Source organism: Olea europaea, unplaced genomic scaffold (assembly GCF_002742605.1).
Source record: "Olea europaea var. sylvestris unplaced genomic scaffold, O_europaea_v1 scaffold769, whole genome shotgun sequence".
NCBI classification, from domain to species: domain Eukaryota; kingdom Viridiplantae; phylum Streptophyta; class Magnoliopsida; order Lamiales; family Oleaceae; genus Olea; species Olea europaea.
In genome coordinates, this window is record NW_019266107.1 from 328,240 (window position 1) to 352,729 (window position 24,490).

Here is a 24,490-nt window from a genome sequence, read left to right on the forward strand (position 1 = left end):
GCTGAAGTTTCCAAGATGTTTGGTGCTAATTTGAAGGATTATTGACTACCATATCTTATGAAACTATTATTGTTAACATATATTTTATTTCCTTGTTTAGAAGATTAGAATATATTTAAGTTTGGTAGGTAGGATCATTGATATTTTATTTCTGTCCCATAAATAATTGTACTCGGTTAAGACTTAATAAAAGTTTTCTTCATCCCTTTTACTGTGGTCTTCTTCCTCTATCACTCTCTGCATTATGGTATCAGAGCTAAGGGATATTTGAGCAGGTGGAATGGACAAAATGGCCATGACTGGTGCACACAGGGCCGAGGATTCAGGGTCTCAACTGGGACTGCTGAATCGTTCCCTACGAGTGCACCCATTATACCTACTCAGAATCCTATGACCACTCTCTTTGAAAACTCTTCTCTTCAGATTACTACCACTTGGCAAAATGGAAATAATTTCCTTCAATGGTCCAGATCTACACTGATGGTAATCCGTGGCTGTGGACGACTTGGTTATGTGACTGAAGTCTGGAACCACGGTTAAGCTAGCTGAAAATGATCCAACATATACAACCTGGGATACACAAAATTCTATGGTGATGGCCTGGATAGTTAACTCAATTGAAGATGATATTAAGGAACCATACTTATATTACTCTACAGCAAAGGAACTTTGGGATGCCCTCAATGTTGCCTTCTCTGACCTGAAGAATTCTGCCCAGCTATTTGAACTTCGAAATAAGGCCAGAAATTTACGCCAAGGGGAGCTGGATGTCACCCAATATTACAATACATTATAAAGGCTATGGCGAGAAATAGATAAGTTTGTCCAGATTGATTGGGACACACCTAAGGACGCTGAAAAATACAGAAAACAGGTGGAGAAAGAGAGAGTTTATGATTTCTTGGCTGACCTAGTACCTGAATTGGATGAAGTGAGAGGTAGATTACTGGGTATAAAGCCTTCTCTAGCAATTGATGAAATTTTCGTTGAGGTACGGGTACGACGTGAAGCAAGTAGAAGACGGGTTATGCTTGGGGACTCTAGACAACTTACCGTGGAAAACTCGGCACTAGCTGCACGCAGATTGGATACACTTAAGACGCACATGAGAAATAATTCATGGCGAGATCATTGTAAGAGAAGAAACCATTCTATAGATAGATGTTGGGTTTTACATGGTAGACAACCGAACTAGAAACAGGTAACCCGTAATGATGGAAGGCAGATTCAGACTCAACGCGAGGAGCATCAGATGCGTAATACTTCAAGTTTCCAGAGTGTTGCTGAACCTCCCACTATTCAAGCCGAGAACGTTTCGCTCTCCCTCACCAAAGCCCAACTTGAGCAACTGTATTAGCTAATCACTCCAAAATCCAGTACAGCACCATCCTCCAGTCTGTTGGCTGAAAAAGGTAATTATATTTCAGCATTGATGAGCAGGCAGAGTACTGAACATTGGGTTATTGACTCGGGAGCTACAGACCATATGACAGGCTGTGGAAAATTATTTCATTCTTACTCACCATGCCCAGGAAATTTTAAAGTAAAAATTAGGGCTGGACATGGTCCGGTTCGGTTATTTTCGGGTATTTAGTAAGTGGAACAGTCGGGTCCAAATTTAATTACGGAATTGTTCGGGTTCGGTTCCATTCGATTCGATTCGGTTCCGTATTATAATTAAATTTTTTAATATATACAAGGTTACTTTAAGTTAATTAATGATATGTTCAATATTAGTTTTTACAAAATAACGTAGTTTAATTTTATGTGTTTCACGTTTCTCTTTGCTGAATTCTTCATAAATTTGATTATTAAAATCACAGAAAGAAAAAGATAGCGAGCTTAAAATAATTAAGAGAGATGTTGTAGAGCTTTAATTCAATTTTATTCGATAGAAACGACACTACAGTAAAATAACAGATTTGGATAAAATTGAGGTCAATTTGATTAAGTTGATTTTGAACTGAAAATTAGAAATAGGAAAATCATATTTTGTAGTTTGAACTAAATTAACCAGTTAACGAATTTATTTAGAAAAAATAAAATAATTTTACTTATTTATAATAAATTAATTGAAAAAATTACGGAGATTCGGTTCTTATTCGGTTCTTCGGGTCTTGGCCTAGAACCGAGAACCGAACCATACTCGTCGGTTCTTGATTCAAATACCCGAACGGGTATTTAACTTGAGAAGAACCGTTGGGTTCGGTTCGGGAGTTTTGTACAACTTTGGTAAAAATAGCAAATGGATCGCGAACTACACAGATGATTCTGTTTTTCTGTTTATATAGGATAATTTTTGAACAAATAAATATAGATTCTTGACTGTGCTCCTAGTGTTTAACAGGGCTCAATGACACTGCTGAAGTTTCCAAGATGTTTGGTGCTAATTTGAAGGATTATTGACTACCATATCTTATGAAACTATTATTGTTAACATATATTTTAGAATTAAAATTTGTTTTACATGTTCCAAAATTTTCGTGCAATTTGCTTTCTATTAGCAAATTAACTAAGGATTTGCATTGTAGTGTGAACTTTACTGAGTTACTGTATTTGTTTCAGGACCTGACTTTGTGGAAGAGGATTGGCAATGCTGAAGAACATGGGGGGCTATACTATTGTCTGGAGACACTACTCGAATAAACAAGCTCAAACTACAAGGTGTGAACCCATCCCTAGAGAACAAGAAGTAATGCTGTGGCATCATCATTTAGGTCATCCTAGTTTTTCATATCTTAAGCATGTATTTCCATTCTTGTTTCGCAATAAAGATAATTATCACTGTGATGTGTTAACTAGCAAACATTCTCGTTCTTCATTTCCCTCTCATGATTATAAATCATCATCTACGTTCGCTTTAATACGTAGTGACTTATTGGGCCCTTCCAGGACTAAGAGCATTACAGACAACGCTGGTTCATAACTTTTACTGATGATTATACAAGGGTATGTTGGATTTATCTATTAAAAGATAAGTTTGAAACTACACAAACCTTTAAAAAAATTTACTCTATGATTCAAACCCAGTTTGATACAAGGATAAAAAATTTTCGAATTGATAATGGTCGGGAATACTTCAATCATGTCTTGGGAAACTTTCTCACTGAAAAAGGTATTATACATCAAAGCTCATGTGTAAACACTCCCTAACAAAACGGTATTGCCGAAAGAAAAAACCACCACTTACTTGAAACTGTTAGAGCACTTATGTTTACCAGTAAGGTTCCAAAACATTTTTGGGGAGATGCAGTCCTTATTGCATGTTACCTTATCAACAGAATGCCTACCCGGATACATAACTACACAACCCCACTAACCGTTTTGTCAAATGTCTACCCACATATCCGACTTGTACTTTCTATACCCCTGAAAGTGTTCGATTGTACTGCATTCAGGCATATCCATGATCATGAACGTACCAAGTTGGACCCTAAATCTCAAAAATGTGTATTCTTAGGCTACTCTCCAACTCAAAAAGGTTACAAATGTTACTCTCCGATTACTCGAAAATATTACATATTGTTGGAAAGGAGAATATTCATTATCATTTATACCGAATATCAAGGTGACAGGAGTGTAAATATAGGAGATTGAGTCAAAGATAGAATCAAGAAAATTAGTAAGGATGATTTGATTATGATTTGATTTTATACAGTTGTTAATTTCCTAGATTAGCTCCTGACAGGCTGTGGAAAATTATTTCATTCTTACTCACCATGCCCAGGAAATTTTAAAGTAAAAATTAGGGCTGGACATGGTCCGGTTCGGTTATTTTCGGGTATTTAGTAAGTGGAACAGTCGGGTCCAAATTTAATTACGGAATTGTTCGGGTTCGGTTCCATTCGATTCGATTCGGTTCCGTATTATAATTAAATTTTTTAATATATACAAGGTTACTTTAAGTTAATTAATGATATGTTCAATATTAGTTTTTACAAAATAACGTAGTTTAATTTTATGTGTTTCACGTTTCTCTTTGCTGAATTCTTCATAAATTTGATTATTAAAATCACAGAAAGAAAAAGATAGCGAGCTTAAAATAATTAAGAGAGATGTTGTAGAGCTTTAATTCAATTTTATTCGATAGAAACGACACTACAGTAAAATAACAGATTTGGATAAAATTGAGGTCAATTTGATTAAGTTGATTTTGAACTGAAAATTAGAAATAGGAAAATTATATTTTGTAGTTTGAACTAAATTAACCAGTTAACGAATTTATTTAGAAATAATAAAATAATTTTACTTATTTATAATAAATTAATTGAAAAAATTACGGAGATTCGGTTCTTATTCGGTTCTTCGGGTCTTGGCCTAGAACCGAGAACCGAACCATACTCGTCGGTTCTTGATTCAAATACCCGAACGGGTATTTAACTTGAGAAGAACCGTTGGGTTCGGTTCGGGAGTTTTGTACAACTTTGGTAAAAATAGCAAATGGATCGCTCTACCCAATCGCTACAATTGGAACTATTAGACTAAATCCATCTTTAGAATTAAAATTTGTTTTACATGTTCCAAAATTTTCGTGCAATTTGCTTTCTATTAGCAAATTAACTAAGGATTTGCATTGTAGTGTGAACTTTACTGAGTTACTGTATTTGTTTCAGGACCTGACTTTGTGGAAGAGGATTGGCAATGCTGAAGAACATGGGGGGCTATACTATTGTCTGGAGACACTACTCGAATAAACAAGCTCAAACTACAAGGTGTGAACCCATCCCTAGAGAACAAGAAGTAATGCTGTGGCATCATCATTTAGGTCATCCTAGTTTTTCATATCTTAAGCATGTATTTCCATTCTTGTTTCGCAATAAAGATAATTATCACTGTGATGTGTCAACTAGCAAACATTCTCGTTCTTCATTTCCCTCTCATGATTATAAATCATCATCTACGTTCGCTTTAATACGTAGTGACTTATTGGGCCCTTCCAGGACTAAGAGCATTACAGACAACGCTGGTTCATAACTTTTACTGATGATTATACAAGGGTATGTTGGATTTATCTATTAAAAGATAAGTTTGAAACTACACAAACCTTTAAAAAATTTACTCTATGATTCAAACCCAGTTTGATACAAGGATAAAAAATTTTCGAATTGATAATGGTCGGGAATACTTCAATCATGTCTTGGGAAACTTTCTCACTGAAAAAGGTATTATACATCAAAGCTCATGTGTAAACACTCCCTAACAAAACGGTATTGCCGAAAGAAAAAACCACCACTTACTTGAAACTGTTAGAGCACTTATGTTTACCAGTAAGGTTCCAAAACATTTTTGGGGAGATGCAGTCCTTATTGCATGTTACCTTATCAACAGAATGCCTACCCGGATACATAACTACACAACCCCACAAACCGTTTTGTCAAATGTCTACCCACATATCCGACTTGTACTTTCTATACCCCTGAAAGTGTTTGGTTCTACTGCATTCACTCCATTCACTCATATCCATGATCATGAACGTACTAAGTTGGACCCTAAATCTCGAAAATGCGTATTCTTAGGCTACTCTCCAACTCAAAAAGGTTACAAATGTTACTCTCCGATTACTCGAAAATATTACATATTGTTGGAAAGGAGAATATTCATTATCATTTATACCGAATATCAAGGTGACAGGAGTGTAAATATAGGAGATTGAGTCAAAGATAGAATCAAGAAAATTAGTAAGGATGATTTGATTATGATTTGATTTTATACAGTTGTTAATTTCCTAGATTAGCTCCCTTGTACACAGTTGTTAATTTCCTAGATTAGCTCCTTTGTACTTCTATTTAAGTGAACATTGTAAACTTACAAAATTACGGCAATACATAACTTTCTTTCTCATATTAGTTTATATGGTATCAGAGCTCCAGATCTATTGAACAAGAAAAGAAAATCCTAGCCGTCTACCACCATGTCTGATATTGGTTCCGAGTCCCCAAACACCACCATAAACCAACAGAAAACTTTCGAAACTGAGGCCTCCATCAACAGGTCACAGGTTTCCCCTCCAAATTCCCATTCTGTCCAGATTACTTCAATACGCCTGAATGGAGAAAATTTCCTTCGCTGGTCCCAGTCAGTGCGTATGCACATCCGTGGAAGAGGCAAAATTGGCTACCTGACGGGAGAGAAGAAGGAGTGTGCCCTTGAGGATCCAACTCATCCCACTTGGGATGCTGAGAACTCTATGGTGATGACTTGGTTGGTCAATTCTATAGATGAAGATATCAGCTCCAACTATATGTGCTATGACACTGCTAAGGAGCTTTGGGACAACATCATCCAAATGTATTCAGAATTGGGAAATCAGTCCCAAGTGTGAATTGATGATGAAACTTGGAGAAATCCACCAAGGTGAGAACAGCGTCACCAAGTACTTTAATTCTCTGAAACGCCTATGGCAAGATTTAGACTTATTCACTGATTATGAGTGGAAATCCCCTGATGATGGTAACCACTATAAGATGATAGTGGAGGACAACCGTATTTTTAAATTCCTCATTGGACTTAACATTGAGTTTGATGAGGTCAGAGGAAGGATATTTGGCAAACAACCTCTACCATCAATTGGGGAAGTTTTCTTTGAAGTTCGTCGTGAGGAAAGTCGCCGACTTGTCATGCTTGGTAAGAAAACAATTATCAATACCATTGAAAGCTCTGCCCTTGCTGCTGGTCGAACCAATCTGAGGAAGACTGATGAGAAGCCTCGTCCGTGGTGTGATCATTGCAACAAATCAGGCCATTCCCGTGACACTTGCTGGAAGATCCATGGTAAACCAGCAAACTGGAAAGGAAAACATGAAGGGAGGTTTAATCACCCACCATCGATGGCATCTAACCGCTCACCATGGACGACTTCTAACCGTTCATCCACTGCACATGAAGCTGAAGTTCATATACTTAAACTGCTGAAATCTAACCCCGAATTGTTGGGTACTCCTAATGCTTCCCTTGCTCAAACAGGTAGTCAATCAAATTCCCTCTCATGTATTTCACATTTTGCTCCTTGGATTATTGATTCAGGAGCTTCTGATCACATAACAAGTTTTTCTCATTTGTCTCATACTTATATTCCTTGTTCTGGTCATGATGAAATTCGTACAGCAGATGGCTCCTTTTCTCCCATTGCTGGCAAAGGTTTGATAAATTTATCTAAAACTTTATCGCTTAAATTGGTTCTCCATGTACCGGAACTTGCATGTAATCTCCTATCAGTCAGTAAATTAACAAGAGATTCTAATTGTTGTGTCACCTTCTTTGAATCCCATTGTGTGTTTCAGGACCAGAGCTCGGGGAAGACGATTGGGAGTGCTAAGATGATAGATGGTCTCTATTATTTAGAAGATGAAGATTCTAAGAATAAAAAAGCTCAAGGCCTAAGTATTATCAGTTCAATCCCTGTCAAAGATCAAATAATGCTATGGCACTATAGACTTGGGCATCCTAGTTTTCCCTACCTTAAAAAATTGTTTCCTATGTTATTTTGTAGTGTTGATTGTTCTAAATTTCATTGTGAAAACTGCATGTTATCAAAGTCATAAAACTATTTATCCTTCAATATCGTATCAAGCTTCAAGACCATTTTATTTGGTTCATAGTGATGTATGGCCCTCGAGGATCAATACCTTTTCTGGAAAAAAATGGTTTGTGACTTTTATTGATGATCGTACTCGTTTATGTTGGATTTATTTAATGAGTGAAAAATCTGAAGTTGAGAATTTGTTCAAAAACTTTTATACCATGGTTGAAACCCAATTTCAAACTAAAATTGGAATTCTTCGTACTAATAATGGCACTGAGCATTTAAAAGGGCCCTTGGGAAATTTTTTAAGAGAAAAAGGTATTCATCACCAATGTACCTGTGTTGACACACCTCAGCAAAATGGTATTGCTGAAAGAAAAAACAAACATTTACTTGAAGTCTCACGTGCCATTATGTTTTCGATGAATGTTCCTAAATATCTTTGGGGTGAAGCTGTTTTAATTTCATCTTATTTAATTGATAGGATGCCTACTCATGTTCTCAGCTATAGTACCCCTATTGAGTGCCTAAAAAACTTTTTTCTTGAGATTCGTATTCAATCTAATCTGCCCCTAAAAGTCTTTGGCTGTACCGCATATGTTCACTTATCTAGTAAGGGTCAGTCAAAGCTTGATCCGAGGGTTGAAAAATATGTCTTTATAGGTTATGCTCCAAATAAAAAGGGGTACAAATGTTTTAACCCAAAAACCAGAAAAATCTTCGTTACTATGGATGTTTCTTTCCTTGAATATCAACCTTATTTTCAGAAAAACTTTCTTCAGGGGGAGAATAGTGATGTATGGGGTCCCTCGAGGATCAATACCTTTTCTGGAAAAAAATGGTATGTGACTTTTATTGATGATCATACTTGTTTATGTTGGATTTATTTAATGAGTGAAAAATCTGAAGTTGAGAATTTGTTCAAAAACTTTTATACCATGGTTGAAACCCAATTTCAAACTAAAATTGGAATTCTTCGTACTAATAATGGCACTGAGCATTTAAAAGGGCCCTTGGGAAATTTTTTAAGAGAAAAAGGTATTCATCACCAATGTACCTGTGTTGACACACCTCAGCAAAATGGTATTGCTGAAAGAAAAAACAAACATTTACTTGAAGTCTCACGTGCCATTATGTTTTCGATGAATGTTCCTAAATATCTTTGGGGTGAAGTTGTTTTAACTTCATCTTATTTAATTAATAGGATGCCTACTCATGTTCTCAACTATAGTACCCCTATTGAGTGCCTAAAAAACTTTTTTCTTGAGATTCGTATTCAATCTAATCTGCCCCTAAAAGTCTTTGGCTGTACCGCATATGTTCACTTATCTAGTAAGGGTCAGTCAAAGCTTGATCCGAGGGTTGAAAAATATGTCTTTATAGGTTATGCTCCAAATAAAAAGGGGTACAAATGTTTTAACCCAAAAACCAGAAAAATCTTCGTTACTATGGATGTTTCTTTCCTTGAATATCAACCTTATTTTCAGAAAAACTTTCTTCAGGGGGAGAAACAAAGTGATAAAGAAAATTTTTGGGACATTATTCCTACTTCTTTGCCTAAAATTGTGGATTTTGAAACTCATTTTCTTGCTGATGAAAGGGATATAAGTATTCCTAATACTACTTTGCCGGGCATTGTTGAGTCTACGAAAGGGGGAGAATTACTACAGACTATTCCTAAGAGACATAACTCCAAGCTTATTGTTTATTCTAGGAAAAAGAATCATCGAAATAGTAGAGAACCGTCTATACCCTTAGTGCAAACTCAATCAGATGCCCCAGGTAATAAATCTGTAAGCACTTCAGACACTATAAACTCTTCCCAACCTAATAGCACTTCCATTCTGCCCACTAATGTTTCCGTTTCTCACGAATCTCTTACACAAGATCCTTGTGATCTTGACATTCCTATAGCTGTTAGGAAAGGTACTCGTTCTTGTACTAATCAACCAATGTCCAAATACTTATCCTATGCAAAACTTTCTCAAAGTCATAAAGCGTTTATATCCAAGATCTCTAACTTGTTTGTTCCGAGAAACATTCAGGAAGCACTTGATAATTCGGATTGGAAATCAGCAGTGATGGAAGAGATGAATGCTCTAAAGAAAAGTGGTACATGGGAGATTGTAAATTTACCTAAAGACAAAAAAATAGTTGGGTGCAAATGACTTTTTACAGTAAACTGCAAAGCTGATGGAAGTGTAGAGAGATACAAAGCGAGACTTGTGGCTAAGGGGTTTACTCAAACACATGGTATTGATTACCAAGAGACATTTGCCTCGTTAGCCAAAATTAACTCTATTCGTGTGTTATTGTCTCTTGCAGTTAATTCCAATTGGCCTTTATACCAGTTAGACGTGAAGAATGCCTTCCTCAATGGCAATTTGGAAGAAGAGGTATTTATGTGTCTACCGCCAGGATTTGAAAAGCTTTTTGGTCAAGATAAAGTTTGCAAACTAAAGAGGTCTCTATATGGCCTCAAACAGTCTCCAAGAGCGTGGTTTCAACATTTTGGAAAGGTTGTGAAAAGCTATGACTATCATCAAAGCCAAGCGGACCATACCATGTTTTACAAACATTCAACAAAGGGAAAATTTGTAGTCCTAATTGTGTATGTGGATGACATAATTCTAACAAGTGATGACATTGAAAAACTAGCAAGGTTGAAGAGAAAATTGGCAGAAGACTTTGAAATTAAAGACCTGGGGGCTTTGAAATACTTTCTTGGCATGGAATTTGCAAGATCGAAAGAAGGAATCTTCGTAAACCAAAGGAAGTACATTCTTGATTTACTTGGTGAAACAGGACTTTTAGGATGTAAAGCTGCTGAGACACCTGTTGAGACCAACCTAAAACTTAATCCCGCTAAGCCTGAAGATGTGATTGAAAGAGAGAAATTCAGCGATTGGTAGGGAGATTAATCTACCTATCCCACACTCGTCCTGACATAGCATTCGCTGTAAGCCTGGTGAGCCAGTTTATGCATTCACCAGGAAATGAACACTTTGATGTAGCCTACAGAATATTGAGATATCTAAAGGGAACACCTGGAAGAGGTCTGATGTTTAGAAAACGTGATAATCTACAGGTTGAAGCCTATACGGATGCTGATTGGGCAGGAAGCACTATTGACAGACGGTCAACTTCAGGATATTGCACTTTTGTTGGAGGAAATCTAGTCACATGACGAAGTAAAAAATAAAACGTTGTAGCACGAAGTAGTGCTGAGGCTGAGTTCAAATCCCTTGCACATGGAATTTGTGAGATGATGTGGATCAAGAGGTTGCTAAAAGACTTGAGGATCTCGGTTGCACTTCCCATAAAAGTTTACTGTGACAACAAGGCTGCTATTTCGATTGCTCATAATCCGGTTCTACATGATAGAACGAAGCACATAGAAGTCGATAAACACTTCATCAAGGAGAAAATTGAGAGTGGCCTAATCCGTGTCCCTTTTGTACCAACTACTCAACAAAGAGTTGACATACTTACTAAAGGACTACACAAGAGGCAGTTTGAACTTCTCATAAGCAAGCTAGCAATGGAAGACATCTATAAGCCAGCCTGAGGGGAAGTGTTGGAAAGGAGAATATTCATTATCATTTATACCGAATATTAAGGTGATAGTGGTGTAAATATAGGAGATTGAGTCAAAGATAGAATCAAGAAAATTAGTAAGGATGATTTTATTTTATACAGTTGTTAATTTCCTAGATTAGCTCCCTTGTACACAGTTGTTAATTTCCTAGATTAGCTCCCTTGTACACAGTTGTTAATTTCCTAGATTAGCTCCCTTGTACACAGTTGTTAATTTCCTAGATTAGCTCCCTTGTACACAGTTGTTAATTTCCTAGATTAGCTCCCTTGTACTTCTATTTAAGTGAACATTGTAAACTTACAAAATTATGGCAATATAGAACTTTATTTCTCATATTAGTTTATACATATCTATGGGCGTCACGTTCTTTGAATCCCTTCCTTATTTTTCCTAAAAATCCCCTCAGGGAGAGGAACTCAATAACAATGATAATTATGATGGAAATTTTTGGGAAATTACACCACAGTCACTTGTGTCACCTACTCAAGATGTCCCAATTCCCACTGATGATGTCTTAGAACACTCTCCATCCACTAATCTATCTCTACTTTCTAATCGACAACATGTTGATCCCTTTGTACAACCAAGTTTAATGACAGGGGGAGAACAACAACTTGCAAGACAACTAGAGCTACATGTTTATTCAAGGAGAAAAAATCCTGAAACGGTAGAACCCCTCTTAGTTCGATCGCAGAACCATGAATCTTTTTTGAATTCTGGTAATCCCTCTACCAAACAAATTGAATCTACTAATGATTTGGATGTTCCTGTAGCATTCAGAAAAGGGGTCAGATCTTGTACACAACATCCTATCTCCAAGTTCATTGGATAGAGTCATCTGTCCAGATCAATTTAGGCTCTTATTGCTAATATGTCATCAATTGAGATACCAAAGTCTATTCATGAAGCATTGTTAATTCCAGAATGGAGAAAAGCAGTTTAGGAAGAGATGGCAGCCTTGAATAAAAATAAAACATGGCAGATTGTAAATAAACCTGAGAATAAGTCAACAGTTGAGTGCAAATGGTTTTTTCTATTAAGTACAAATCAGATGGATCAGTGGAACGCTATAAAGCCAGGTTGGTAGTTACAAACCTATGGAGTTGACTATCAGGAAACATTTGTTCCAGTTGCAAAATTAAACACAGTGAGGACCCTTCTGACACTAGCAGCAAATCTAGACTGGCATCTTCAAGAACTAGATGTAAAAAATGCTTTCTTGAATGGGGACTTGGAAGAAGAAGTATATATGGAGCTTCTCCCTGGGTTTGATGAAGCTAAGATCCAAGGAAAGGTCTGCAAACTGGAAAAATCCTTATATGGGCTAAAGCAATCTCCAAGAGCCTGGTTTGGTAGGTTTGTGAAAGCTATATGTCAACAAGGATACAAACAGGCCAGTCTGATCATACACTATTCTACACATACTTAGGTGGTAAAATCACTATTCTGATAGTCTATGTAGATGATATAGTCCTGACGGTGATAACTATGAAGAAATGAAGAGATTGAAAAAGGCTATTTTGACTGAATTCGAAATGAAAGATTTAGGTCATTTGCGATACTTTCTTGGACTAGAGGTTGCTAGGAACAGGAGTGAAATCTCTATCTCACAGAAAAAGTATGTCTAAGATCTTTTAAGAGAAATGGAAATGCTAGGAAGTAAGCCAGCTGATGTACAAAAACCCCAATCACAAACTAGGGGATTGCTCAGGAAGTACACCTATTGATAAAGGAAGATATCAGCGTCAAATGGGTAAACTCATCTATTTGTCACACACCAAACTTGACATAGCCTTTGCAGTAAGTGTTGTAAGTCAATTTATGCATGCCCCATTTGAGGAGTATATGGAAGCTGTTTATCAAATTTTGAGATATTTAAAAGGGACTCCTGGACTTAGACTTTTCTTCTGAAAGAATTCAGAAAGGTCTATTAAAACATTTACCGATGCTGATTGGGCATGATCACTAATGGACAGAAGATCTACAACTGGTTATTGTACCTTTGTGCGGGGAAATCTAGTCACTTGGAGAAGTGAGAAGCAATCAGTTGTGGCTAGAAGTAGTGAAGAGGCTAAATTCAGAGCCCTAGCACATGGAATTTGAAAAATAATGTGGTCAAAACTACTGTTAGATGAACTTGGTATCCAGGAGAATAATCCCATGGAAGTGTACTGTGATAACAAGGTAGCCATTGCAATGTCACATAATCCCGTTCATCATGACAGAACTAAACATGTAGAGGTGGACAGACATTTCATCAAAAAGAAGATAGAAAATGGGACTATATGCTTGATGTATGTGCCTTCACCTGGACAGGTTGTGGACTTATTGACAAGGGACTATTAAACCTTTGTTTGAGAAAATGGTGGACAAGCTTGGATTATTTAACTTGTATCATCCAGCTTGAGGGGGAGTGTTGAAAATTCTGAGATATTTAGGGCTGATTTGAAGGATTATTGACTACCATATCTTATGAAACTATTATTGTTAACATATATTTATTTCCTTGTTTAGAAGATTAGAATATATTTAAGTTTGGTAGGTAGGATCATTGATATTTTATTTATGTCCTATAAATAATTGTATTCAGTTATGACTCAATATAAGTTTTCGTCATCCCTTTTACTGTGGTCTTCTTCCTCTATCACTCTCTGCATTAGATACTAATTGGAATATTTGACAAAAATACATTCTTTGAAGTCCTAGAAGTTAGTATGACCACTTGTGATATGTGGTCCTTGTGGTGGTGTGGATGGGTGTGGTGGGAGTGTATGTAGTGTAGTGAGTTTTGTTCATGAAAAGTTATCTAGTTCTAGGCTAACTAAAGCATGAAAATATTTGACAGTTCCCATTTGACAAGCTAGGTTTAGTTTCTCTAATTTAAGAGAGAATGTGGTCTGACGTATAGGTTTTTGAGTACTTTGGGTCGGGACAAGAAAATATCCGGATATAAGTTTGGAGGCCGGAGCGAAGGCAATATCAGGTAATTTTCCAATCATTCTAGACACTTCTGTTAAACAAAGTCCCATTAATCTCTGTAGAACGGACAATTTAACTAGCGTAGGATGTCCGTGTCCAACACCTATTTGACACATGTCGATACCAACACTTCTGAGACACTCTACTACAATCATTTTTCTTTTAAATTAGAAATATTATATATTTTTAACTTAAAGTTATTAATAAATAACAAATAAATACTCATAGTTAAAAGATTTCAATAAGAAAGTTAATAACAAGTATAAAACTAAATTTATAATATATAAATGAAGAATTTTAAATAATTCAATCAACATGTCGATAACGTGTTCTGCCAGTACTTTTTGGTGACGTATCCGACACACGTGTCCGTGTCAATGTATCATAGTCACTAATTTTAGGCTTGAAAACATGTTGTTACGAAACCCTATGTTTAGGGCTAAGTTAAAAGGTTGGAGGTGAGTTGAAAAAGGCACATCATAGCTAGGTTGGACAGCTTGGATCAATTACCCTGAGGGTATATTAGCTGAAGAACTTACTAAGTGTTTGATTGCTAGAACACGAAAGCTATAACCTTTAAGCAGTCGACAACTTGGAACTGAAAAATAATAAATAGATGGATCAAAGAGGGAAATGCATAATCAAGGCTATGGGAAGTCAAAACATGTGAATGGCCAATTAGAGGAAAAGGAGGGAGGGATTCTTGATAGCATTGAAGATATTTCGAGAGATGTAACCCTGTAACTATGAGAGTAAAAATGGGAATATAGGCTCTGAATGGTTTTCTATTTTTATGGATATGAAGGAATGATTAAATACCACCTTATGAACTAGAGAAAATCAAGGTGCAGGGTTTATTAGTGATAGTGATATTTCCGGGTTTGGATGGCTTCTATTTGGGTTTATTTTAAGATTGTTGGGCTATTATGAAGGGTAACTAGATGGAAGCTTTTGAGTTGTTCTTCCAGATTGGTTTGAAAAATTCAGCAATGAAATTCAACCTTTTTATACCTCATCCCAGAAAAATCAGAATCTAGGAGAAAAGGTGATTCTTGCCACCTTAGCCTATCGAACAATTGACATTATACAGACATCAAAGTCATTTCTCCATAGTTTTTGAATAATATAATGGAAATTTGGGTACAAGGTCAGAGGAAAAGTTCTAGCATATAGATGAAGAAGGATTTGGAATATACAAGCACTACTAATTGAGGGACTTAGTGAAAGAAAGGCAATTTTTGGATGTAGCGTTAGTGGCTAGTTGAAATATATATTGAACTTCTTACACATCAAAATGAGAAAGAAAAAGACAGAGTAGAAAAATACTTGCGAATACAATAAAATGTGTGGTTGTATAGGTTTTCAAGTCCCAAATATTTTTATGCAATAAAAAAGAACACTTACAAATCAGAAGCAAGAGCATCCCCTCCAGGACTATCAATACGAATGACAACAGCCTTATATACTTTTGACTCTGCAAAAGTCTTAAGAGTATCAACCAGACTAGAAAAATGTACGTGATCAAAATTCAAGGGTAAAGAAACAATTTAGCTATATTTTAGTGTTCTTTCCCCTTGGATTGAAAAGAAATTTAGAAATATAAAAACAAGAATTTAATACAAAGGTTGAGGAACAAGAAGTCCTCGCTGGCAAAATAGAAGATGATAAAATCATTTTTAAGCAAATAATTCATTCTGGTGATGAGGCAGTGTTCATGTTCATGGTAAAGGGGATTATGCAAGCTTCTTTGGCTTAAGATTATTCTTTAATGATCTTAAAGTTAAAATGAGAAGGAATAATGAAGTTGCATTGCGAAAACAGGTTATTTTCCAACTTGATCGTACAAAATATGTGGAAGTTGGTAAGTGGTTCATCAAACCAAAGTTAGATAGTGGCTTAATTTGCAATTTTAATGGGAAGGACAACTGACAGATATTTTGACGGGAAGGCTTCCAAGTCGAGCATTCTGGGTGATAAAAATAAGCTGGAAATGGACAATATGTATTTTCCCGCATGAGAGTCAGCGTCGACGGATCAAAATTCCTATAGATAGGAAGGTCAAAGGCTGATTCTAGCTGTTTTTCAAGTTTAAGATATTTCTTATTTCTTCCCATTTTTCCTATTAGTTCTGATTATACAGGTCCATTACTTGAAAAAAATAATAATAATAATAATAATAACAATTCACATATTCAACTTCAACTTATTCCGTTTATGTTCAAAGGTATTTCTTCTTTAGATGTTTTGGACTTAGCTTGACAGAGATCAATTCATTCTAGTTGATTAATGTATTTTCTCTCAGTTTTTTAGTGGAACAAGTATAGTTAGAAACTTCTATCAGGTTATAGATTAGTTATCAATATTTTATCTCAATCTATTTCTTCTTTTGTTGTTTTGCATGGAAATTGCGTATTATTCTGTAGTGTTCATCCAGGAATCCCGGGCACGTTAACGTGAAATTTACATAAAAATAGACTAATAACATATTTCATATATAGACAGATATTGCATACCTCTGACGCTGCGAATTTTCTCAATGAATTTCTCAGCAATAATCCCTGAGCTGGACACACTCAGTGAACCTCGTGTCCTGCTAATAGCTCCAGAGACTCTAATTATGGCTATCTTGTCTTTGTAACCCGTCAAACCTAGAGTCCATTTCCTCACTCTACTGTACTTCCTGTAAGCATCAGAAGGATAGATCATAAGCATGGAAGGATCATTTTAGACAAAAGACAGGTTTTATTACAAATAAGAAATAGTAATTAGATTTATCCACTATTATATTTTTTAAGATAAAACACGAATAATTACTTTCCGCTTTAAACACAAGCTATAGCAGAACCAATATTTTCCACCATAAACTTAAAAGATTTGACAATGTCACTCCACCAATGACATCTATATACTTCCACGCCATACGGCAGTTTGTACGATTTGATTCTCCAAACACCCACCACCCCACCACCTCTGATCACAGATTTAGACAGCTTTATGCTACATCGAAACTACTGGCCCTAAAAGCCTCAGTAAAAAAAATTAAATCCCTAACCACCAAGTTAAATTCACCAAACGGTGTCTCTTCTCAGAATCTTTTCCTTCACGTGCATAAATCCTTCACAGCATCTTCCAACATATAGGCCACCAAGACCATAAACAATCGGCAGAGAGTTGTACAGATAAGCTGGCAAAGATGATAGATGATGGTGACTTCTCTGATGATCCTGAAAAGTACAGGAGATTAGTTGGGAAATTAAACTATCTCACAGTGACTCGTCCAGATATTGCTCATGTGATCAGTGTTGTCAGCCAATTTATGTCTGCACCTACACCTACAGTAAAACGTTGGGCAACCTTGGAACGGATACTGTGTTACTTGAAAAGAGCTCCTAGTATTGGCATAGTGTAGAGCAATCATGGACACACTTGCATTGAGTGTTTTGCAGATGCTAATTGGGCTGGATCCAAAATTGATAACAGTCCACTACAGGATATTGTGTCTTTGCTGTTGGAAGCCTTGTGTCTTGGAGGAGCAAGAAGTAGAATGTCGTATCCAGATCTAGTGCAGAATCAGAATATAGAGCCATCGCACAGGCCACATGTGAAATTTTGTGGGTACAACATCTTTTAACTGAGGTTGGATTGAAATCGTCAGTACCAACAAAACTTTGGTGGGACAATCAAGCTGCCCTTCATATTACCTCAAATCCAGTATACCATGAAAGAACTAAATACATTGAGGTTAACTATCATTCCATTCGTGAGAAAATCCAAGAAAATTTAATCTCTACTGGTTATGTGAAGACTGGAGAGCAACTTGGAGATATCTTCACAAAGGCAATGAATGCGAACCGGATTGAGTATTTTTGTAACAAGCTAGACATGATCAATCTCTACGCTCCAGCTTGAGAGGGAGTGTTACAGAATAATTTAGCTGTATAATTTACAGATTTATAGAACCTAATTAGCTAATTTCCATAATTAGATAAATTATATTTGTATATATACGTGTACTCTCTTTTGGAATTAAATAAGAGAAAACAGTCTTACAATTTCTCTGTTATCTTACACTTTCAAACACAGGTCGTTAGCTCTGCCATCTGTATACTCTCATTAATCTCAAGCCCAAATCTTATTACAGATTTGTCAAGGACGAGAAACATATTCTGATGAGTTAGATATGTCTTCTAAAAACAACGGTGATGTATCTTCTGCTGCAGCCACTTAAATCATGCCCTTCAGATTACTCCAGTGAAGCTGAAAGAGTGGAATTTTATGGTTTGGTCAGCGGCAGCAGAAATGTATTTTCAGGTAGAGGGAAAGTCATGCTTGGTTAAGCATAAAAAGTTCACTTATCTGGAATTTTAAAATGAATAATTATAACTGATTAAAGTTGGAAAAAGTTACTTAATTTGACGCGTAAGAGATACTTCCAAAATAATCATTTTTTTACTTAATGAAAGAAAAAGTAACATATTAAATCAAACGTATTTCGACTTTTTCCAAGGTTCCATGGATTAGCGATTCCAATTATGGATATTGGATCTTGAAGAATAACACTCAAATCTTGGATTACCACTCTACCAATCAATCTTAAAGACCACCCCCACCCCCCACAAGGCCCTGTTGCACTCACCAAGAACCCTTTATGAGTGTAGATAGTATTATAAAATAGGTTAAAACTTGTCAATTGGGAATATACATTGATGCTCACCTGGCAGGTTCTAAAGATAATAATAGTTCTACTACTAAGCATTGCACATTATTTGGTGGTATCGTGTTGTATGACCAAGCAAAGTGTTTGCCTCTGATCTGTTGCAGATGCAAAATATAGGAATCACTCATTGTCATGCAGAACTGTCGTATCAGAAAATTCTTCCTCCAGACAAAAGTAAGGTTTAAGCCATGTTGTGATGACAAAGAAGCAATGAAGTTGCAAATCCTATTAAGAATTACTGCTGATGCATATTCAGACTCTCATGGGTACTTCATCACCGACGAGTTGGGTTCAGGTGACTTGTGCCTGCCATATATATTTCTGGAGATGAGATTGTAGATTCCTTCATGAAGGGCTTGGCAAGAAATGAGTGCAATACTTGTTTACCCAAGTTATGCATGCCTGACATCTATGCCTCAGCTTGAAAGGAGAGAGCAGGAAATGAAAGAGAGAATACTCTTCTCCTATATTTATGTCCAGTTTATTTTCTAGGTCGAAATAAGGGGCAGTCCACAGAAACCTTCGGTCATCCCTTCGTTTGAAACATTCTTCATAAGCAAACTAATGACCTTTGTCACAAGGGTGAACCAGAGAAGACACGTAGGATCTCCTTGACAAAGACCCTTGGTCCCATGCTCTACAGACAAAGTCCAGATACAAATGGTCCTAGGCTTTCTGAAATTCCAGTTTGCATAAACTAAAAATTACTTGAAATTTTCGGGCGAGGCGGGTGACAGTTTTAGAAACTTGTAGTGCTTAGTCACCTAAAAATAGATGAGCTACAACAAAATTATGTCATAGACATGAAGAAAGATGAAGAGGTTTTAGCACAGGATGCTTGTCGTCAACAAAAAAGTCCAGATATATCATCTACGACCTCAATAAAAAACATCAAAACCATATGTTATCTAAGCACCAAAATATTGCAGAGAATAAATAAACAAGTCAACTTAAATGTCAGGATTATTTAATTGACTCAAGATGAACAATGTATCTGAAATTGAAATCCTGAAAAGAAGTACGTTTTCACTTGAGAATTTTTAAGAAATAGGTTACATATCATTAGAGGTAATTAGGCAAATTAGTGATATTAGTTTATTTTATTACCATGTATAGCACACAAAATTAGGGATTATTTCCCTTATATAATTTCCATATATAGCTATGTACTATTTTATAAATCAAAGGCAATACAAAGGAGAAATTATCGAGCAAAACTGTCACATATAAACTTGGAGAGAAGAAGGATATTATCTTTCCATCAGGATTGAACTTTGGAACATAGACTTTCCAACAAAATGTATGTAAGGGATAAAGGAACAAGGTCCCAAGTCTTATTATCATGAAAGGTTGCCATTTTCAATTCCATAGCCTTTCGCCACTTAGGATGAGATAAAGCTTCTATCACTGTTTTAGATACCAAAATTCTAGAAAGTTGGGATGTGAAACCGGAAAAAGATGGCAATAATGAATCAAAAGTGACATAGTGGCCGATAGGATGTTTAGTGGCACAAGTACATTTATCTTTAAGGAGAGCAATTGACAATGACTTCGGGTCAGAACTGATGACTAGTGTAGGATCTGTAGATAGCAAGGCGACGAACGAGGCTACAGGCGTTGGTGGCTCAGATCGTCAAGTATAAACTTGTAAAGGAGGAGGTAGTTCCCTGTGAGAGGGGGACGACTTTGGTCCAATAGATGAAGATGAGTTTGGTATTGGAGAAACACCAACTGGGAGATATAGGACAAGTAAGCTAACGAGATCCTGAGTGGATTCGAGAAATATATCATGATCAAAGAAATGGAGAGTGGAGTCGCCAAAAGTGACATCCACATTGACAAAGTAGCATCGTAGAGGATGATTATAGTAACAATACCCCTTCTGTGTTTCTAAATAACCAAGGATAATACATTTCATAAAGCGAGAGTTAAGTATGTCATGATCAGGACAAAAGTTATGAATAAAACAAACACACCTAAAAATCTTGAGAGGTTACGAGTATCGTTGAGAGGAAAGAAACAAAAGAGAGAAGAGATGCAGGGTCCAAAACAGAGGAAGGCATACAATTAATGAGATAGCAAATAGTGAGGACAACATCACTTTAAAAATGTTTAGGCCCATGCATATGATAAAGAAGAGCACGAGTAACGTCTAAAAAATGACGATTTTTGCATTCTGCAACTCAATTTTGTTGTGGAGTATACACACGGGATGTTTGATGAGTAATGACTTTAGAAGATAGATAGGATGTAAAAGTAGACAGATATTCTTTGGCATTATCTGAACGCAAAATACAAATCTTTTTGTTAAATTGTGTTTTGATTAAAGTACGAAACACTTAAAAAATAGAAAGTAACTCAGAGCGATTTTCATTAGGAACAACCAAGTCATACGAGAATAATCATCTACAAAAGTGATAAAATACTAAAATTTATTAGACGATATGTTGATTGGTCCCCATGCATCGGAGTGAACTAACTCAAACAAACTAGAAACATGACTACTAGTCCGTAAAGGAAAAGACACCCGGTGATGTTTGCTAAGCTGACAAGCTTTACATTCAAGGGATGACAAAGTACAAAGACTCACAACTTGGCATTTTAAAGTAGATAGAGAAGGGTGATCAAGTCGACAATGCCACTACATGGGTAAAACAAAAGACTAGAGAGCTCGAATAGGGGAGACTGGTGAAAGCTTCAGGTAATACAAGCCACCAACTTCATGCCTCATACCAATTATCCTTTTCGTCTTGAGATCCTGAAAAACACACATGGAAGGAGAAAATGTCGTCGAACACTGAAGAGATGTGGAAATTTTACTAATAAATAATAAACTAAATGGAAAGCCAGGAACATGAAAGATAGTCGACAGATCAATATTAGGACTGAGATGGACATCGCTCGAGCCTGCAACACTAGTTTGGGAACCGTTAGCAAGAGTGACATATGTGGAAAAAGTAATATGATGATACACTTAGTCACGTGTTCAGTTGCTCCGGAATCGATAATCCATGGATTGTGAGAAGCTGACAATACACATTGAGCTGTAGTACTTGACTAAGTGAGTGAGGCCATAGAAATAGAAGCGGTCTGTTTATGAGCTAAGAACTCAGCATACTCATCCCATGGTATAGATAAGAGATCACATCCTTGTTTGAGCTAGAATTGGTTACCTGATCCAGAAAATGGGTGATGGTCCTCATTAGATAAGACCCGTTTGGCAGAACCAGATGGTTTGCCATGTAAGTGATGTAGTACAACTACAATAGGATTCCTAATACAACTGTATTTTATATTTTCTAGGAGTTTATTTTCTTTTTTGCTTTATTGTGTTAGGACTTTTATTTTATTGAGAGTTTTAATTAGATTAGAGTTTTATTAGTTCACTAGTTTCCTTATTTCAATTTCCTAGTACAATTAGGAATAGGAATAGTTTGCCTATAAATATAGAAGCCATTGTACAATTTTCAGACAATTATTCATTATTCAATCAATAGAAGCAGATTATTCCTATATCGTTTCATAATTCCTTCATTATAATTCTTATTACAAGAATTCAAACATGCTTTCACACCAAAATTGGTATCAGAGCAAGGATTTCACCTTAATCTAATGGCTGATAACGGTTCGAGTGGCAGACAAACCACTGACAACGAATGGAGGTTTGAAAATTTTGAGCAGCAACTAGAAGGGATGGATGAAACTCTTCGCAACATCACGCAGATGTTGACTGCGTTGACAGTTGAAAAGAGTTATGGATACGTGGCAGAACAGTCAAGCTGGAAGGAAGATGGACAGAGAGTCGACAATACAGACTCCGGAGATGAAGGAGTTACTAACTTGGATGCAAGAAATCCTTGGGCTGTAGCAGGGAAGGGACTACCCCTATAGACTAGCCCCAGGTCGACCCGGGCATGGGAAAGAGACACCGCCCCTTTGTAGATGATCAATTTTGGCTGCCAACTGGAGGACTACAGGGCAGAACCACCTTGCGCAGAGACCCTCGCAACACCGCTCCTTTGCTATTCTATGAACGAAGAAATAAAGGTGGATGGCGAGATGAAGGTGACAGTCAGCGAGGTGCTCTAGGCGATGGTGACGTCGAACTTACTGGTAGGGATGGTTAGCCGAGAGCAGCGGTGAGGAATTTGGAACGGCAAAGAGGAAATCGGATCAGGTTCGAAGAATTGGAAGATGATGGCGATTTTGGGAATGAAAGAGGCTGTGGAGATTTTGACCAAGCCAATGATTTTGATCCTCAATTCAATTTTGACCAGAGAGAAAATTTTGATCGAGGTATTAATTTTGACCGAGGACTTAATTTTATTCGACAACCAAGAGATATAGGTTTTCAAGAAAGACGACCATGGGGATTCGACTACTCATCCGAAGAAGAAAATTGTCGACCAAGGGTCAACCATCGAGGTCCAAATGTTCAAGAATTTAAGATGAAGAGGGACTTGCCAAGTTTTGACGATCGATTAAATATTGAAGATTTTTTGGATTGGATCCATATCGAAATTTTTTTCGACTATTTAAATATTTCGAAACAAAGTCAAGTTAAACTAGTAGTGTACAAATTAAAAGGTGGAGCTTCTGCATGGTGGGAACAACTTCAATTTAATCATCAAAGACAAGGAAAGCAACGTGTGCAAACATGGCCCAACATGAAACGCTTGCTGCAATGGCGATTTCTCCTTCGGATTATGAACAATTTTTGTACCAGCAGTATCAGAATTGTCGACAAAATAACAGGACAGTAAATGAATACATAGAGGAATTCTATCAATTAAATGCTCGAGTTAATTTGTCTAAAACTGAAGCTTAATTAATTGCTCGATATATACGAGGCTTGAAATTAGTCATTCAAGATCGACTTGCTCTCCAAGAGATTTGGACCATGACTGATGCAATCAATTTAGCAATGAAAGTGGAAAATCAGATGAATAGTACTACAGCCTGTACTCAAGGAAATTTTTGACGACCAATTCAAGAAACTTATACTGCTCCAAAGAGTGCAACGACCTCAAGCAACAATAATAAAAACAGCAAGGATGCTACTCCATATTAGCGTGTATTATTAGAAAATTAGAAATTATTTACTTACTGCAATTTAGGTAGTTTCTGATGCAGCTCCAATATGATGATTAATAGAAATAGAAGAAAGATTCAGAAAGAATGGGGAATTAAGGGAGGGGATAGAAGAAGAATTCAATAGAAGAAGGGGAGAGATGCGCCATAAGCCACCAAAATAATTATTCATTCATCATCAACTGAAAGTTATAATGCAAAATAGGTTTAAATAGTAAAGCAACCCTAACGAGCTTGGGCCCGAGCCCATACAAGTCCAAATTTAAATAATAGTCCAAGAAAATAAATAAAGCTTAAATAAAATAAGTAAACGTCGTCCGATGTCCTCATCAACTCTCCCGGGGTAGGAGAAAAACTCGACCCTGTCGAGTTGATAGATAGTATAGGCTGCAGTCAATTTGATACTCCTAATGCTTCAAGTCAAGCCACGGGGGACGATCTATTTGAAGAACCAAATATCTGAACTCCACGATTGATAACAATGCAAATGGCAACTTGTCATCAAGAATATGATCTGACCAAGGCGGACGATCCCTCATTTTAATCAAGTACCGACATTGGACTCCAAATAACAAGTACTCCT

The 24,490-nt window shown here is 36.6% G+C and overlaps 1 protein-coding gene across 1 annotated transcript in view; it reads right to left on the reverse strand.

Moving 5' to 3' along the window:
- The window catches only part of LOC111391244 (serine protease SPPA, chloroplastic-like), a 51,269-nt gene that overhangs the window by 10,584 nt on the left and 16,195 nt on the right, over positions 1-24,490 (reverse strand). The window contains exons 5-6 of the mRNA XM_023016412.1: positions 16,613-16,779; positions 15,504-15,573 (exon numbers count right to left, since the gene is read on the reverse strand). Of these exons, the coding sequence (XP_022872180.1) occupies positions 15,504-15,573; positions 16,613-16,779 (237 nt within the window). The remainder of the gene's footprint in view (positions 1-15,503; positions 15,574-16,612; positions 16,780-24,490) is intronic.